Source organism: Thalassophryne amazonica, chromosome 1 (assembly GCF_902500255.1).
Source record: "Thalassophryne amazonica chromosome 1, fThaAma1.1, whole genome shotgun sequence".
Classification (NCBI taxonomy): Eukaryota; Metazoa; Chordata; class Actinopteri; order Batrachoidiformes; family Batrachoididae; genus Thalassophryne; species Thalassophryne amazonica.
The window spans coordinates 67,761,910-67,780,839 of NC_047103.1; the positions used below are offsets into that span (position 1 = coordinate 67,761,910).

General features: G+C 42.2%; 1 protein-coding gene across 2 annotated transcripts in view; it reads left to right on the forward strand.

Annotated features, from left to right (window-relative positions):
• LOC117511416 (guanine nucleotide exchange factor VAV3-like) overlaps positions 1 to 18,930 on the forward strand; it is a 397,959-nt gene that overhangs the window by 66,833 nt on the left and 312,196 nt on the right. For both annotated transcript variants that reach the window (XM_034171445.1, XM_034171451.1), the window contains exon 2: positions 4,406 to 4,522. In XM_034171445.1, coding sequence (XP_034027336.1) covers positions 4,406 to 4,522 — 117 coding nt within the window. The remainder of the gene's footprint in view (positions 1 to 4,405; positions 4,523 to 18,930) is intronic.

Sequence of the window (18,930 nt, forward strand, 5' to 3'; positions counted from 1 at the left end):
TAATAATGAATTACAATAGTCCAGCCTAGAGGAAATAAATGCATGAATTAGTTTTTCAGCATCACTCTGAGACAAGACCTTTCTGATTTTAGAGATATTGCGTAAATGCAAAAAAGCAGTCCTACATATTTGTTTAATATGCGCTTTGAATGACATATCCTGATCAAAAATGACTCCAAGATTTCTCACAGTATTACTAGAGGTCAGGGTAATGCCATCCAGAGTAAGGATCTGGTTAGACACCATGTTTCTAAGATTTGTGGGGCCAAGTACAATAACTTCAGTTTTATCTGAGTTTAAAAGCAGGAAATTAGAGGTCATCCATGTCTTTATGTCTGTAAGACAATCCTGCAGTTTAGCTAATTGGTGTATGATCTCTCTGTGCCATATATGACCCATGATCATAGATGTACAGTCATGAAATGACATGAATGAAGCAGTGCGCTCTCATTATGTTCATCCGGGCATTCTCATCAGGTGCCCGAACCACCGCAGCTGGCTCCATTTGGTGTGAAGAAGCAGCAGCTCTCCTGTGAGTCCCTCCTTGACAGTGGAGCATCTCACCCTGGCCAGGAGTGTAAGCCCCGATACCTGATGGAGAAATCTAATTTCTACCAAAAGACTCAACAGGTTAAAGGAAAATATTACAGAGGTTGATACAGAGTTGTAATTTTGATTTAGCCTTGGCCCTCGTCTTGGTGGCGGGATGACTTGAATAATATTGAATCCTGCCGATATGAAAGGCAGGGGTGGAGGCCATCCCCCTTTGACAGACAAGGGCCAGCTGGTGGCAGTGGGGTGGCAGAGGGAGCATCAAATGTAGAACTGAAAACACAGCGTTAAGGCAGACAAGAAAGCTTTTAAAGGATGTACCTGCATGTGGTAATCAGCGGTGGCGTCCGTTTGTGATTATTTGCGTGGCTGTAGACTATTAGCTGATTGTGAGAAACGTTGATTAGTGAGTCCCTTTGTAGAACTGACGCTATGCTTCATTTGTGCCACTTGTATTCGCCATCTTATTCTTTCAGTTATTACCCAAAGCTCATAGGTGAGGATAGGAGTGTAAATAGACTCGCCTTCTGGTTCAGCTCCTTCGATCCAGTACAGCGTCTGTAATATTTCAGACGTTGCTCCAATTTGCCCATCAGGCTCATGCTCCAACCTACTTCCACTCGTGAACAAGACCCCACATAAACTACATACATAAACTCCTTCACTTGCTGCAATAACTCTCTCCTGACACAGAGGGGACAATCCACTGTTTTCTGACAGAGATCCATGGTGTCAGATTTGGAGGTACTGATTCTCATCCCAGTCACTTCACACTTGGCCTCAACCCTGCTCATTGAGCATTGGAGGTCACTGCCTGATGAAGCCAACAGAACCATAGCATCTGCAAAAAACAGTTTGGCAACTCTGAAGTCGCCAAACCGGACACCCTCCGGTCTCCAACTGCGCTTTTAAATCACATCCATGAACAGGGTTGGGTAGGATTACTTTGAAAGAATACATGTGGATTACATGTATGTATGTACATACATTTGGATTACTTGTAATCTGATTACTTTTGGATTACATTTAAAAGTAATCCTACCCAACCTTGTCCATGAATATCATGAACAAGATTGGTGACAAGGGGCAGCCCAGGCGGAGTCTAACATCCACCATAAACAGGTCTGATGTAATGACGAGTGCGGACGCAGCTCCTACTTCAGTCATATAGAGACCGGACTGCACATCGCAGTGAATCTGGTACTCGATATTCCAACAGCACCCCTCATAGGATACCCTTAAGGACCCGGCCATATACCTTTGGTGAAATTACTCCAAAATCGAATCACATATAGAGATCTACAGTGAGGAAAATAAGTATTTGAACACCCTGCGATTTTGCAAGTTCTCCCTCTGAGAAATCATGGAGGGGTCTGAAATTTTCATCTTAGGTGCCTGTCCACTGTGAGAGACATAATCTAAAAAAAAGAAATCTGGAAATCACAATGTATGATTTTTTAATAATTTATTTGTATGTTACTGCTGCAAATAAGTATTTGAACACCTGTGAAAATCAATGTTAATATTTGGTACAGTAGCCTTTGCAATTACAGAGGTCAAATGTATCCCGTAGTTTTTCACCAGGTTTGCACACACTGCAGCAGGGACTTTGGTCCTCTAAACATGGTAAGTGGAGCTGATTCCAAAAAGCTCTATTCTGGTCTCATCTGACCACATGACCTTCTCCCATGCCTCCTCTGGATCATCCAGATGGTCAGTGGTGAACTTCAAACGGGCCTGGACATGTGCGGGCTTGAGCAGGGGGACCTTGCTGCCCTGCAGGATTTTAAACCATGACAGCATCATGTGTTACTAATGTAATCTTTGTGACTGTGGTCCCAGCTCTCTTCAGGTCATTGACCAGGTCCTCCTGTGTAGTTCTGAGCTTTCTCAGAATCATCCTTACCCCACAAAGTGAGATCTTGCATGGAATCCCAGACCGAGGGAGATTGACAGTCATCTTGTGTTTCTTCCACTTTCTAATAAATAATCATAACAGTTGTTGTCTTCTACCAAGCTGCTTGCCTGTTGTCCTGTAGTCCATCCCAGCCTTGTGCAGGTCTACAGTTTTGTCCCTGGTGTCCTTAGACAGCTCGTTGGCTTGGCTATGGTGGACAGGTTGGAGTGTGATTGATTGAGTGTGTGAACAGGTGTCTTTTATACAGGTAACAAGTTCAGACAGGTGCAATTAATACAGGTAAAGAGTGCAGAATAAGAGGACTTCTTAAAGAAAAAAGGAACAGGTCTGTGTGAGCCAGAATTCTTGCTGGTTGGTAGGTGTTCAAATACTTATTTGCAGCAGTAACATACAAATACATTATTTAAAAAAATCATACATTGTGATTTCCGGATTTTTTTTTTTTTTATATTATGTCTCTCACAGTGGACATGCACCTAAGATGAAAATTTCAGACCCCTCCATGATTTCTAAGTGGGAGAACTTGCAAAATCGCAGGGTGTTCAAATACTTATTTTCCTCACTGTATCTGAGGAATATTCCCAGCAAGTTTGAAGAAATATGTGCAGTCGTTTTGACTTATCTTATCCAAAGACATAGACGCACAAATGCCAGTGAAAACAACAACATGCTACCACTGGTTTGCTGACTTGCAGGCTAAAAAACAGTGATCCTTACATTTACTTTGACTTCTGTTTCATTGTAGATAGTATGACTCCAAGATTTTTCTTGTTTTGTACGGTTTGTGTGGTCAGCTTCATTTCATTTGTTATTATACGTATGTTCATTCCTGCATTTAAGGCCTGTAGTACATTCCGAAATAGTTGATGGGGACAATGTATTCTCAGTATAAGGATTAAAGCATCACTTTTATAGACAGTTTCCTTGATACACTTCAGGGGTGGATACATGAACATTTCCTAGTTACTGAATATGTCTTGACTTCATTTTCATCAGTCATTCAGACACAAACAGTATGTATGGTAGATATGTGTCAAGTAGGCAGTTCTCCAAAATTGAGTGAACATGCTGGAAAGAGAACAATGAGAGAAGTAACCAAGACACTCAGGACAGCTCTGAAAGAATTACAGACTTCTGTGGATGTGAGTGGAGAAACTGGGAATGGTGCGACATTTTCCTTTTGCATCTCTATCCACAGCTTCATGTCAGAGTGGAGTAGAGAAGGATTGGAAAACAGACATTTCTTCAACATCACCAGCTGATTAGATGAAGAAGATGGAGAATGCATTAATTACAACCCGGTCTCACGGCAAGTTGTGATTCAGCAGCATGAAATATACATGAATCTATTGGTTCGTGATATTGTGATGAAAAGCGCCTCATTTTCATCACGCCAGCACAAATTCATTCTAATTCATTCCATGATGGCTGCACGAAATTAATGGTGGTGGTTATGGCTAGGGTTGGGGTAGGAGTAGGGTTAGTAATAGTGAGTTAAAAAGAACCCTGTCATGAAAACTTTACTCATTTCGTGATGGGAGCATGAAAATAAAAAAAAAACATGAGAGTGGGCTGATTAATTAACATGACTTCTGGGGAAAAAAAAAAACAAGAACAATGAAAGATGACAGAAATGGGAGTTCTGATAAAAGCAACATGCAAAATGCATGCTGCAATTGGATTTCACGGTTTATACGGTTGCTTTTTGTTTCCTCTTTCCTATTTATGAACTGTCCTATTTTAACACAAAAAGAGCTGTTTTGCAGTTATTAGACAGCTGGACTAAATTCTATCTGACAGAACAGGAAAGTGTTTGAACAGACTTTTATTCCAAGTGAAAATGAATGACCATGTATCATTAATGCACATCCTGCTCTGTGGTACATTTAAAGGTTACACACTCACAAATGAACCATTTCTGTCTTCCCAACACAGTTCCTGTGCCTGAAGAATATCAGGACTTTCCTGGCAGCATGCAGCGACACATTTGGCATGAAGAAAAGTGAACTTTTTGAGGCTTTTGACCTGTTTGATGTCAGGGACTTTGGAAAGGTAAGAGATGGTTTCTTGGTGGTACAGAAGGAGCATGATGGAGGCTCATGCCCTATATATCCGGGCGCAGGTCCTGTACCATATCAACAATTACATCCTGTTTTCCAGTGCTCTCTGTAGTTAACAATGGTACAATACTAATCCTGTCCTTAAGCACAGGGGCAAGATCACTCTCTTCTCACAGGAGGAAGTTAGGCAAGCATTGCGATCTAAATAATTGAGATCTAAATACCCTCTGGGCACCCTGTGGGTCATGATGGGTATTGAGTTAAAACCCTGTATCCCTTGGGCAGCTGCAGACCGAGTAAGATTGCTCCTGTTACTTTTGTGTGATTTGTTTCTGATTAGATTAGATTAGATAGATTAGACAGAACTTTATTGATCCCTTGGGAGGTTCCAGCAGTATTGTATAGCAGCACACAGGGTAAGAAGCACACAGAGTATCAAACGTGAAAGTTAAAAAGAAAAACAGCTTGCAAATATACTGTAAATACACAATATAAATACCAGACATACCAATACAATGACATGCTTTTGGAGGACAGTATGCATTTTCAGAGGCCCAACGTTCATGCCCAGTCGCCCAAAATGACCAATATTAACCCGAGTTACTCTGACAGACTCTGAAAATGCATACCGCTTGACAACTGCATGTTATTTGCATTATTATCACTTACTGAGATACACAACATGTGGAATCACATGAACAATATTTAATGTCATTTCAAAATGCACGACACCCAGCAAACGCATACATAAAAAGGTGGCTCACTTTAACTTTTGTTGTGTTGGCTGGTACCGCTCTGCTCTCCAAATTCGCCAGGGCGTCCTCATCAAGCTGGCTGCTTTGGCTGCTGTTCATTGTCGGACTATCCATGATAAAATCATCCGGAATATCCATATTGGGACCAACACACACTTCTCGCCTTTTCATCTTTTTGTCTGGACAGTTCTTGGGTTGCACATGCTATGATGTCATCACTTTATGTACAGCGGGCGGGTATTGGGATACCTGCCCGTTACTGCGGGTAGGTATAGACAGGTAGCGTAAATGTAAATCTATTCTACCGGCCCAGCAATGCGTCAGTAAGCGATAATGATAATACAATAACATGCTTTTGGAGGGCGGTATGCATTTTCAGAGGCCCGACATCTATGCCCAGTCGCCCAAAATGACAGATAATATCTGTCATTGCGGGTGACGGCATGGACGGAGGGAATCAGAAAATGCATACCGCACAGCAACAGCATGTCATTTGCATTATCACTTTTTATTCAGATACACAACACGTAACGCGTACATAAAAAGTTGGCTCACTTAACTTTTGTCATTTCGGCTGGCGCACGCTGCTCTCCAAATTCAGCAGTGTGTTCTCATCAAGCTGGCTGTTCTGGCTGCTGTTCATTGTCGTACTATCCATGAGAAAATCATCTGGAATATCCATATTGGGACCAACACACACTTCTCGCCTTTTTTAGTTGTTTTTTTCCCTCTGCGGACAGTTCTTGGGCTGCGCGCTATGACGTCATTTGTTTACGCACAGTGGGCAGGTATAGCCAGGTAGCATCGAAGTAAATCTACGCTACCGGCCTAGCAATGCCTCGGTAAAGTGATAATAATGATCAATACTGGTTTACTGGCCTCTACTTATCCTCTCATTTCCGATCTCTGTCTTCCTGTTACTCCTCCTCCACCTGAGTGAGGAGTTGTACAGTCTGATGGACTAAGGGACAAAGGCGTTTTTCAGTCTGTTGGTCCTGCACTTGGGAAGGAGCAGTCTGTGGCTGAAGAGGCTCCTCTGGTTGCTGATGACAGTGTGCAGAGGGTGACTGGCATCATCCACCGTCACCAGAGAGTCCAGCTTCATGCCAACCACAGAGCCAGCCTGCCTGATCAGTTTGGCCAGCCTGGATGTGTCCTTCTTGGATGTGCTGCCCCCCTTCCAGCACACCACAGTGTAAAAGAGGACGCCGGCTACTATGGACTGGTAGAACATCCACAGGAGTTTCCTGCAGATGTTAAACGACTGCAGCCTCCTCAGAAAGTACAGTGTGCTCTGTCCCTTCCTGTACAAATGGTTGGTGCGGGATGTCCAGTCCAGTTTGCTGTCCAGCCACAGCCCAAGGTACTTGTAGGAATCCATAGCCTCCACCTCAGCACACTCGATCAGAACTGGTTGCGGTCTTGACTGGTCGCGGTCTTGGTTTTGACTTCCCAAAGTCAATGACCAGCTCCTTTGTCTTCGAGGTGTTGAACTGTAGATGGCTTGTGGAGCACCAGGCAGCTTTTCCCTTACTGGGCTCCTGTACTCCTCCTCTCTGTCATCCCTGATGCATCCAACAATGGCTGTGTCATCTGTGAACTTCTGGATGTGACACAGCTCAGAGTTGTAGCAGAAGTGAGAGGTGTACAGGGTGAAGAGAAGAGGGGCCAGCACCATGCCCTGGGGTACTCCTTTGGTACTGATCACAGAGTCAGATGTGGTATCTCTCAGCCTGACATACTGCAGCCTGTAGGCTGCACAAATAAAATGGATTTGATCTGACTTAAACAAGCTTGAATCTGTTCTCGTTAAAATCACAGGATCTGAAGACATGATAGAAGTTAAAAAATAATACCAATTAATTGCAGTTAACACCAGAGATGAATTACTCACGTTAAAGGTGCTTATGAACACAGGCTACTGCATCAGTTATAGCTGCAGTAAGCAACATGATGTGGCAGTTTGTTTGCTTCCCTTGATGAGAGTGAAACTACCTCAGCATGCTTCCTTTACGAGAGGTTAAAAGTCGAGCCTTCATTATTTTGATGGGCGACAGTGTCTATATGGCTTTTTGACAGCCCAGCTGCTGTCCTCATGATGTCCCCAGGAGGTTTAATTAAAAATCATGGCCCTGTGCACTGCCAGGAGAGGAGACTGCACATGATGTGAGGCCGTCGTATGATGTCAGGGTCATGTATCCAATTTGTGTTTGTCTGAGAAGAACTCAAAAGAAGACTGCAATATGTTTAATGAACTGTTATTTACCCTCCAGTGAATCACAGGAAAAAAGGGACAGAAATGTGATATTTAAACATTTATTTTCATGGCAACACCCAGTCAAGGAACAGACATCTGATGGAGAAAACTTCCCACTAGTAACTGAGATGCCTTTGTGGATTTGTAGTTTAATGAGGTGCTGTGCAACTCTGGTCATTTTTTTTGTTGCCGTTTTCTCATTTTGGTCAGATTCTTCATTCCCCCTACAGCTCGGAATACTTACATACATAGAAACATACATACAAACTCGTAACAACTCATTCCCTCCTTCCTCCCCTTATCCCCTGCTATCCATGAGCATTTGTTTTCAATGGAGCCAGCGAGCACAATCCGTGGGGTCATGTCAACAACACTCACTACTCAACAAAAACAGCAAGAACACCAGGTCTGCATCTGTTTTACACGCTTCTTCATCATTCAGTTTTTGGCATTCCAAGAGAGCCCGACTGAGGTTGACTTATGTTTGACCCCTTGCTCGATCACACACTTTTTCCTCTCCTTCACTTCCTCTGACAGTGGTTTCCTTTGCTTTTTTGTCAGTTCTGCCATGACGTTGACCATGTAAGAAATAAAGTCATTGTTGGCTCGTTCTAGCTGCTAACTAGCCAGTACATTGATAGGGTAGCATGTATGTGTTGTTGAGCATAAAGCAGTTCATGTTTCTGACGAGAACTGAGACTTTCTCATTCAAAGGAGACTGGGTTGATGTCTCTGAAGTTATGAGGTTTTTCACTATGGCATGGGGGGGGCTCCATTCTCCCTGGAACAAGTTATTTGGCAATCATAATTACTTTGAAACTCTAAAATTTAGGAAGAAAGGTTGCATAGTTCCCCTTTAAGATAACCTTGTTTACTTGACATAATCTCACTTTTCCATTTACATTGTAGTAGTACTCATGGGCATGAAGACATTAAGGGATACAGCAATCTTACATTTGACCCCACTGACATGGACCTTTACCCAAATGATTCACTTTGGCAGGGCAATTCTGGAATCTGGAATCTGGAAGTGTGTGCTACAATTTATCCAGATCAGGTGTATAATCAAATTCCTTGACATTGACCTTTGGCACAATTAACTGTTTAAGGGTAATTTTGTGGTCAACCCTCATTGACTTGCCATGTTGGGCATAAATCAGCAAAAGGATCTGGGAGGAGTAGGCCAACAAATTAATGGCTGACCGATATATCAGTTGGCCGATCATATCTGCCAAACAGAAAAACAAGTCAATGAAAATACAATCAGCGTTTGTTCTCGACCCAAAAACTCTTCCCATGCATGGCTTACAAAAAGGCTAACACTGCCTTTTGAAGCAGTATGAGGAAAAAAGCCTCTTGCTGTACATTAGAGATCTGTGAAAAAAATAGTGATCCAGACACAAAAAAATGGGAAATTAGAAAAGCTTTAAACGTGATCAACGGCACACTTTGTATCTACACTAACTGCACGAATGTTCCATTTTGCTGTTGTGCTACTTTAAATAAGCTGCTGAGACAATGAAGTATTATTTTCAGGAAATCATTTGGATCATTTCTTTTGCTCACACCCATGGGGAATTATTTTTTACCAAAAGTCTACAGAGGAACCACTGGTGGCTTAGCAAATTAGGACATGCAAATGAAAATCCAAACCAAACAGTGTCAGAGTTGAATTGCTTATTGTTGCAACGCTGCATTCCTCTTAACTAGTTTAGTGATTCTGTGCTCATGCTTCACCAACAGAGGCCTTTTGGAAAACAGGAGGTTTGATTTGTGTGTCAGCATATATAGAATCTACCATGAATGAAGAGTAAAGGTGCCTTGACACTTGCATGCATTTTGGCTCCACACTGCCACGCACTTCGTTGTGACAATGCCACACGCTGTGTTCCCAGCTGGATGCGGCACTTTGTGCCACTAGACGCTGCGAATATAAAATAATGATTCCGTAGTGGATTAATCATTTTGTCTCAGAGTTTGGCTGATGAAAACACCTCTAATTGCTTCTGGAATCACAGAGGACCATTTCATCTGCAACTTCTTTTTCCTCTCTCTCTCCTGCGCTTCATGAGGTGGAGAACGCATTTGGAATAGTCTAAAAGGTAATTATGTGTAATGTTTATATTGAAATAGCTTGGTAAAACAGTTGCATGTTCATTCCTTCATATGAGTAGCTGTAAAAGTATGTTTATGATAAATTTAGCATCTCTGTGGTGCGCCGCTGACGCATTCACTTGCACTCACACTCAGTGTTTTTAATTGTTTGCGAAATGTTAATGTGAAGTTCACATATTTAATGCGTGACAGAGATTTAGAACATTTCAAAGTTTTCTTTGGGCACTTGCACGAAGCCGAGCACAATTTACAATGGTTTACAATGTGTTTACTCTCATGAACGGTAGAGTGCATGCACTGCACGGATCAAATTTGTGCAAGTGTCAAGGCACCTTAAGATAAACAAGGAGGAATACCTCAGGTACATTTTCCTTGCCACTGTAGCCTATGGGAGTGGGTAAGGTTAGACCTTGCTCATGCTAGACCTCACTTATGTTGGAAGTTGGTGCTGTTTAAATAAATTTATTCATGTAATATCCCATGTCAAACATCTAGTTTTGTCACAAGAACACCATCATCATTATCTTGATGATCGACAGCGCACAGTCCAAGGCACATAATGCTAATACATTTGGAGCACTTCTGACCACATACATTACATTTACACTAAATTAGCAAGTAGCTTGGTGAGCTTAGGTCCACTGATTGTACCGTGGTTATTAAAGCAATATGCCAGTCATATGTTTTAATACCCACATTCAACCACCGGCCAGTCCACACAAATTTTATCAAACACCCAAACCAAAGTTAGCCTCTTAGCTTTAGCGTAGCTTTGCTTGTTTGCTAACTGTGAGATGCAGATGTGATAGAGATTCCTTCTTCCTGTTCAGATCATGACGGACTCACACCTCTTTGCCTGTTTATGGGTTGGCCGGTGTAAAAGTATGTCACACCGTGAGTTAGGAGGAGTTAGGCACTGCTAAGATGACAACATTGGTCGCCACCTTATTTAAGTTTCTTAACCTCTCTTCAGCAGGTGATGTCACAGACATATATACAGTGTATGGTTGTAGTTGTATCCTCCCAGTGTACACTGGGATCGGCTTCGGTGCACTAAACAGAAGAGGATGCATGGATCCATGTTTAACTCCAGGATCAGAAGACTGAGAAACATCATTTGGTTTAGGCCTGGCGCTGCAGTTCTGCTGAGTGAAATTCTAGCTGTAATTTCTAATGCAAGTCATAATGTTGCTCAGTGATTTCAGCTCTGGCTGAAGACTTTGATGACTCTCTTGAGTAAATCTCACATTGCCCAGAGTGAATTTAACATCTTTCAAATTAAACAGCAATCTGTCCCCGTAATGCTTGCTTGGCTGGCTCTGCAGGGGCTAATGAAGTGAGGAGAGGAGGGAATGTCCAAAGCTGTCACTCACTGCCTTTTCACCTCAATATATATATATATATATATATATATATATATTTTTTTTTTTTTTTTTTTTTTGAGGTAGCTGCTGGGCCGCTGCTGATTTTTGCAGTTGTGTCAGAGTCATGACAGCATGTGTTGTTCTCTGGGTGGTGAATAGTCCAAAAACAGAATCCAGGCTAATAACTTTCAAGTAAATGAAGAGTTTCTAATGATAAATTATTTGTGAGAACTATAGTGTCAGAGCTGTGATTCACAGCTATTCTCATTTTATCAAGGCTGCTGTCTGTGCTTCTATTTGAACTTTGTCTACACAACATTGTAATCATACACACAGTTGAACAGTGCAAATTTATCTGGGGTACTTTCTATTCAGTCTACTCAGTGTAGATACACATATGAAAGAGCCACAGCACAAAAGCACATGCTGTCAAGTGTTAAGACATGACTACTAGGGGTGTTGGAGGGAAATCGATTTGTGCCAGAATCTTCTTTTAACAATTCACAATCAATTCAAAATGTTCAAAAATTGATGTTTAAAATGATATTGTCTCTGTTTTGTTTTGTTTTTCTCCTTACTGCCGTAAACTCAGTCACCAACATTTCAGTGAGTTGTGCTGCTTGTGTCCTCTTGTCTCCTGCTTTTTGCAGGAGGCGGGGTCAGCCTGCTCTGTGTGCGAGGGGTACTTAGAGTGGACGGCATATGGGCCTGGTCACAGGGCACACGGCGTTAGCTGAACGAAGGAAAAACAAGTACCAAAGTCACAAATCGTTGAGAAAAAGTGGACAAATGAGCCAAGACTTCTCCCATCACTGAAAAGCCTGCAGAGCACATAAAAGACCGAAACAGAACTGAAACTAACAAAAGAAAAGCAAAGTGTATGGCACCCTTGAAGCTTTAAACAAAAACAAAACGAAGCGCCAGCGTGTGATCATTTCTGCAGCGAGTCCGTGCTGTCCACAGCCACCTGCAGCTCCGTTGTCTTGACAACATGTGTGCGCACATCACAGTCAGAGACTTTGAGAGGCTGGAGAGAGAGAGAGAGAGAGGCTGGAGGTTGGACAACAATCAAACGGCATGCTGACGGTACAGGAACTACGCAAACGATAAGAAACCGTCAAGACAGAAAGCAAAATGGAATACGGATGAATTGAGGTTGTCGTCAGGATTTGTTCACTTTTTTCAACAGTTTGAAAATTCCGATGAAGCGCCAGCTGCAGAAACAAAGCTGGACGACGGTTAAATGATGTCTCTGAAAGTCAACGTAAGTCCAGATTTCTTGTTTCGTTTTGGCTTCGGTGTCCTTAGTTAGCGCCGTGTGACCGGGGCTTATAACAGTGATTGCATCACTCCATCCAGAAAGTTTGGAAGAATAAGTTGAATTTATTTATGAACTTTTTATTCCAAACTAAGAACCTACAAAGTAAATTTTGCAGAGTAAAATATACTCTGTCGGGACAACATTTGGTCCCAGTCTAAATAGAGTAAAATACATTTATTATAGAGTAAAATCAGCTCTACCATCTTGTCAAATCAAGTTTTTCTACTCAAATAAGAGTCATTCACAGCATGATGGAATTGATTTTACACTGTGATAGAGTTGATCTATTTGGGCTGGGACCAAATGTTGTCCCAGCAGAGTATATTTTACTCTGCAAAATTTATTGTGTAAAAGTCAAAGTGTACCGATCCACATTGATGTTGAATCACTGTCCCCCATATGAGATAATGCCACTGCATTCGAGTTTAGTAAGACAACGCCACCAACTTATTACAAAAGTTGAAATTTTATATTATTTGCTTTAAGATTTCACAGATGGGATGTTTGCTGAATAGCAACGCTGCCTATGATGATTTTCTATCTGTACAGAGTGATTCTTTATGGGATGCTGAAATTTGTGCAAAACTCAAACTTAAAATTTGCAAAATATTAAAGGCGATCTGGCGCGACACGTTGTGAGACTATTCAACAAGAATTTGTTATAGAGTAAATTCATCCAATGTGAATAACAGCTGTAATCCAGTTAAGAAACACTTAATGAAAGAAAGGTTTGGGTTTATAGTCTGTCTTATGGTACTAAAATGCCTTATGCAGCTCTCTGCTGCTCACAGATTAAAGATCCAAGGTTTTCAACACTGCAGCAAATGCTAAATCCATCCAATATTAATGTGTTTTTAACATTTTAAAGTTTATTTATGACTATATATATATATATATATATATATATGCGCCATGCTTTGCGCCATGCGGCTCCACCGCGACGCGCGGAACTCCTCCGCACGTCTGTCTCAATGTGCCGAAAAAGTGCTGATGTCCACGTCTTTTCACAATTCCTGTGCTAGTCATACGACATACCGGATCAAGACAGCGTCCAGTTTAGAAATGAACAGCACATTCCACTATTACAGGAGTTTTTGTCATGGAAAGAGGAGTGGAGTTCCGCGCGTCGCGGTGGTGCCGCATGTCGCAAAGCAACGCCGTGGTGAAGCCTCACAGGACATGTTGGGGCATGTCCAGCTCATGCTTAATTTCTCGGATAATCACACGACTGAAAAGCAACCGACAGCTGTCTGAAATCCACCTGAAAGCCATCCTGTGAGACCAACACGGAGGTGGTTTTGTGCCGAGTAATGAATGGCTCCGTGGTGCATCCCTCCACTTTTCTTTCCATGAAAAAAACTCCTGTAACAGTGGAATGTGCCGAAAAAGTGCTGATGTCCACACCTTCTGCCTTTTTGTGAAAGTCAGACAACGTCCCGGATCAACAAAACCTTCATGTTGGAAATGATCCGATTGTTTCAGCGGGGTTTGAGCCTGTTGATCGGCGCTCGGAGCGCGGCGCGCTCTCAGCAGTTGTGGGCGGTCTTTAAACTGTCTAGATCACTCCTTAGATCACTCTGTGTAATCCCCATAAAATCGTCCCTGAAAGCCATATTAATTTTCCGAACGGTGTCCACCTGGAGGTCTCTCACAGTTTCTGGAAAAAAAATTGATGCAGCAAAACTCCAAATCGTTCAGACATTTATTCACAATAAAAAAACGACGAGAGTGGTAGACCAGTGCTCACACAAAGCCTGCTCACAGGCGAATGACGCAACCAACAGGCGTGAAAAAACTCACCCATGTGCACGAAGGTTCAAGCTTGGCTGATGCAGTCACACGTGATTCAAATCCATATGGTTTTTGAAAAAAATAAAAAGGTCGGATACTTTTCTAACAGACCTCGTAAATAGAAAAGTCATATCTATCTGTCGGATACTTTTCTAACAGACCTCGTAAATAGAAAAGTCATATCTATCTATCTATCTATCTATCTATCTATCTATCTATCTATCTATCTATCTATCTATCTATCTATCTATCTATCTATCTATCTATCTATCTATCTATCTATCTATCTATCTATCTGTCTGTGTCTGTCTGTCTGTCTGTCTGTCTGTCTGTCTGTCTATCTATCTATCTATCTATCTATCTATCTATCTATCTATCTATCTATCATACAAATAATGGATGGTAAAGAGTCCAACATAGAAAAATATTGGATGAAGAAAAGTTATATTGGACGAGGCGGAGCCAAGTCCAATATAACTTTTCTAAATGATGGCTTTGTAAGATTCAGACGGCTTTCGGTGGCTTTTCAGTCGTGTGACTATCCGAGAAATTGTGGAAGAGGTGGGCATGTCACAACATGTCCTGTGAGGCTTCAACACGAAGGCGCTTTTGCTCCGCCATCAGCTTCGTGCCGAGGCCATCGGCATGAATTTCGCTGCAACTCTTTTCATGGCCAAATCTTCTGTCACAGTGGAATGTGCAGAAAAAGTGCTGATGCCCACCTCTTCCGCAATTTCTCGGATTGTCACACGACGGTCCCACATGACCACAGCGTTCACTTTGGATGTTGATGGCTGACCGGAGCGCGGCGCGCTCTCCATCGTTGTGCGGCCATCTTTAAACCGGTTGTACCGCTCCTTAATCTGTGTGATGCCCATAGGATCATCACCGAAAGCTGTCTGAATAATCCGAATGGTTTCCACCTGGCTGTCGCCCAGTTTCTGGTAAAATTTGATGCAGTCTCGCTGCTCCAGTTGTTCTGCCATTTCCTTGCAAAGAAAAAACGACGAGAGACTTCCTCCCATCCTCACACAAAGACTGCTTACAAGCAAATGAAGCAATCGACAGGCGTGAAAAAATTCACGCATGCGCACGAAGGTTCAAGGTTTGCTCATGCAAGCACACGTGATTCAAATCCATCAGGTTTTTTCAAAAAATAAAAAAATCGGATACTTTTCTAACAGACCTCGTATGTACACAGAAAGCCACTATGCCAAGACCTTTGCTGTGGACACAGACACATACAAAGCCACACACGTGAGGTCATTTATGGTATAGATAAATAGTTACATATGGAGTATGTAACTATTATATACATATTATAACTACTATATATATATATATGTATATATATACATATATATATATATATATATATACTATATATATATATATGTATATATATGTATATAGATGACTTTTCTATTTATTTTCTGGGTGAGGGATTTGTTAGTTCACAGGTTCTTGTTCCATTTTAGATATGTTAACATTCCAAGATTTATTTCACTGTGGTCTCTGATCACCACCTTTTTAATTTAAAGATCAGAGGTGCCAGAGCACAGAGACTGTAATTTGATTTCCCAAAGGAAATTTGCCTTTCCAAGCCTTCAGTTTGCTTATTAAATCCCACTTGCCATCTTTTTTTTAATATGATCATTCCATCTCAAGTCACCCAGAGGCTCCCAGGTCACCCCTCAGGTCTGTTCTGTCACTTAGATATGTTATTCCTATTACAACCTTATGGTGAAAAGCCAAATATTTGGTCTGTATCTTCAAAACATTTGAAGTTACAACCTTTGGAAATTTTTGTGAATTTTTCACATATCGTGAAAACGATGTTTTCTACCAACTTTGCACGTTAATAATGAGCTCCCTATATGCCTCATAGCTTTGAAACTGCTCATGCCAGGCTACCTTTTGGAAATGTTGGAAATTTTGGTGTATCTATTGTGATCTGCCTTCCACAAAGGCCTCACAATGGTAGAAAACCCAAAATTTTACATGTTGTTTGTATCTTTGATTAGTTCACAATCAAAGAAATATACCGGCTATGGCTATAGAACTTTTTGCATTATGGTTTGTGATATAATAGAACATATTTACACATTTAAATGATCCACCAGGTTGTTTTAACAAAATTTATAGTTGTTGAAAAATGCTAATTTTAACAAAATGTCGAAATATACTGATTTTCGTCACCCCAGATGCTAATGTTGACAGTTGACTATCATATTCATATTTTTGCCATATATTCTTACATATCTCAAGATGATATTCTGCAAATATGGTGTGGTACTTTCCCATCTATATCAGAAGCTTAATGTTGGGAAGGTGTTGTGACACAGACCCACAACAGGGGGCGTTAATGAACGGACAGTGGCTAAGTAAAAAAAAGTAACAATTTAATGTTGTGAATCGCACAACGAAAGACAAACAATGACAGAGAATGTGGATCGTCAATTATACACAAGGTGACGTGTAGGCAGGCTCGAAGATAGAAGACGTCTGGCAAGAGAAGAGCCGGATCCCACACAGTTTCCACCGCCAGTGGATCTGAAGAACACCGGAGCCGCCAAGCCCTGCGCCCCAGGTGGCCACTGTCTTCAGCAGTCAGACCCGGTACTGCTGGCAGAAACAAAAACAGTTAATGGTGGGTGTGTGTATATACACCCAGCAATCTTACAGAGCTTAATTCCTCCAGGAGGGAAAACCTCCACCTCCAGACACAGAATCACCCGTGCAGCTCCTGTCAGTCACTTCCCTGGAAGGAGTGAGAGGCGAAGACGTCGTGCTCACACTATCCGCCAATCCAGCTTCAGACTGTCACCACAGGAAAAACGGCTGCACACAGAACAATATTCAGTGTCAGAAAAATCACAGCAGAGAAGGTTACCTGAATGGTAGCTGATTTCTCAGCGGGGAGGTGGAGTTGCAGTCCGGCTTTTATGGAGGATGTGGTTGATGAGTGACAGCTGGTGTTGATGATGTGTGACAGCTGTCACTCCCAGTAGGTCCAACGCCCTCTCGCTTGGAACCCGCACTCCAAGCAGGGCGCCATCTGGTGGTGGTGGGCCAGCAGTACCTCCTCTTCAGCGGCCCACACAACACTTAAAGCAGTTTAGAGCAATGCCTTGTATTCACCCATTCACACACAGCACTGACAGGGTTCTGTCACGCAAGGTGCTCACTACACACCGGGAGCAACTTGGGGATTAAGGACCTTGCCCAAGGACCCTGATGTTCTGGTCAGATGGGGTCTTGAACCGACAATCCTCTGATCTCAAGCCCACTGTTTAATCACAAGATCATCACTTCCCCAATATGGTGCATAGACTTATTGCTTCTCATGTGCTTCTCTAAAAACCACGACTGATAATAATGGTTGCTGCATCATCAGCTCTTTCTGTGACTAAGTGTCTCACTTCTATTTTACTGCTCTTTCCAGTGAGCTCATACAAACTTATTTTAAATTAGAATTGATGTGCTGACAGGATCTTTCCTTATTGAGAATCACATGATGAATAGCTGCTTAGTACTGTGGAAAACAAATTGCAAAATGGCCAGAGGTAAACTTTAAGTGTTCAGTATACTTTTGGAAGCCAGCATCAGCAGTATATTATTTTACTTTTTCTTTAGTCAGCTGTTTTGAAGAAATCATGGGACTGCAGGAATTTCGTGACATGTTGTCATTCAAATTCACAAAGCCAGCCACAAACTCCTGATCTAAAATACTCATCAGTATCTGTCCAAGGTCTGATGTCTTGTATGACCTGTACAGTTTCCTTTTTCAGACTTGCTACACATATTGCTTATTTGGTACAAACACATTTCACAGGTTCAGTCCTAATAGCCCCGTCACACATACGCCGACTGAGCGCGAATGGTATCAGAATGACACATCCGGCAACAATCGGGAAGTATTGAGGTGCGGTCTGAAGACGGACAGACGGCAGTCCCTGAGAAGTCTACATATTTGATCCCATTCGCTCGGCTGTCCCGAGTGTGTCGCACAGTTAAAAACGCTCTTGGCGCAGTTGAGTTGGGACGCACATCTGACAACGGCCTATGTGCAGTTTCTGCGCCATCTGATCACAATCTACATATTCTGATGGTATCATAACAGCATTTGAAATGATCTGATCGTGATTGATTGAGCTCTGAGATCGATCGGTCACAGCAAAGCCTGCCGGCATGTTGTGCCACGTATGTCCACCTCCACTGGACCCCGGACAGGAAGAACAAAGGAAATGTTGATATGTAATAGCATGTATGTGGCACACATACATCATGTGCCATGGCTGTGAACAGCATGCAATCAAACCGAAAGCACCGTGTGCAACAGCGCACACCACTGCAGATCTGAACAAGCATATTCATAATAGATCTTGCAGTATAGATACATTTCGATTTTTGCCCATGGGCGACATAAATAATGTGAAATATTGTACCCATCATATCGGTTACCATGGGAAGCTGCGTCTTTCCCTGATCTCATGTGCACTAATGCGTCATTGCACATGTCAGAGGCTTGGAGCTGGACAGATCTCACTGCTGTAATATACATATTATCACTTGATCACCATCTAAACTCTGTAGGAGGATGACATGGAACTGTGTCGCCAGCCCATGACAACATTATTAAACATAAGTCTCACCTCCACCACAGAACCAGGAGTGTTTCACAGCGCAGGGCAGACAGGATCCAGGAAACACAGCCTGTGGCGAAAAGCCTCTCACCCAGCTGCTGTGTGCTGTAAACAACCATGGCTATCGTTGTGTACAGAGTTGCATTGTGCT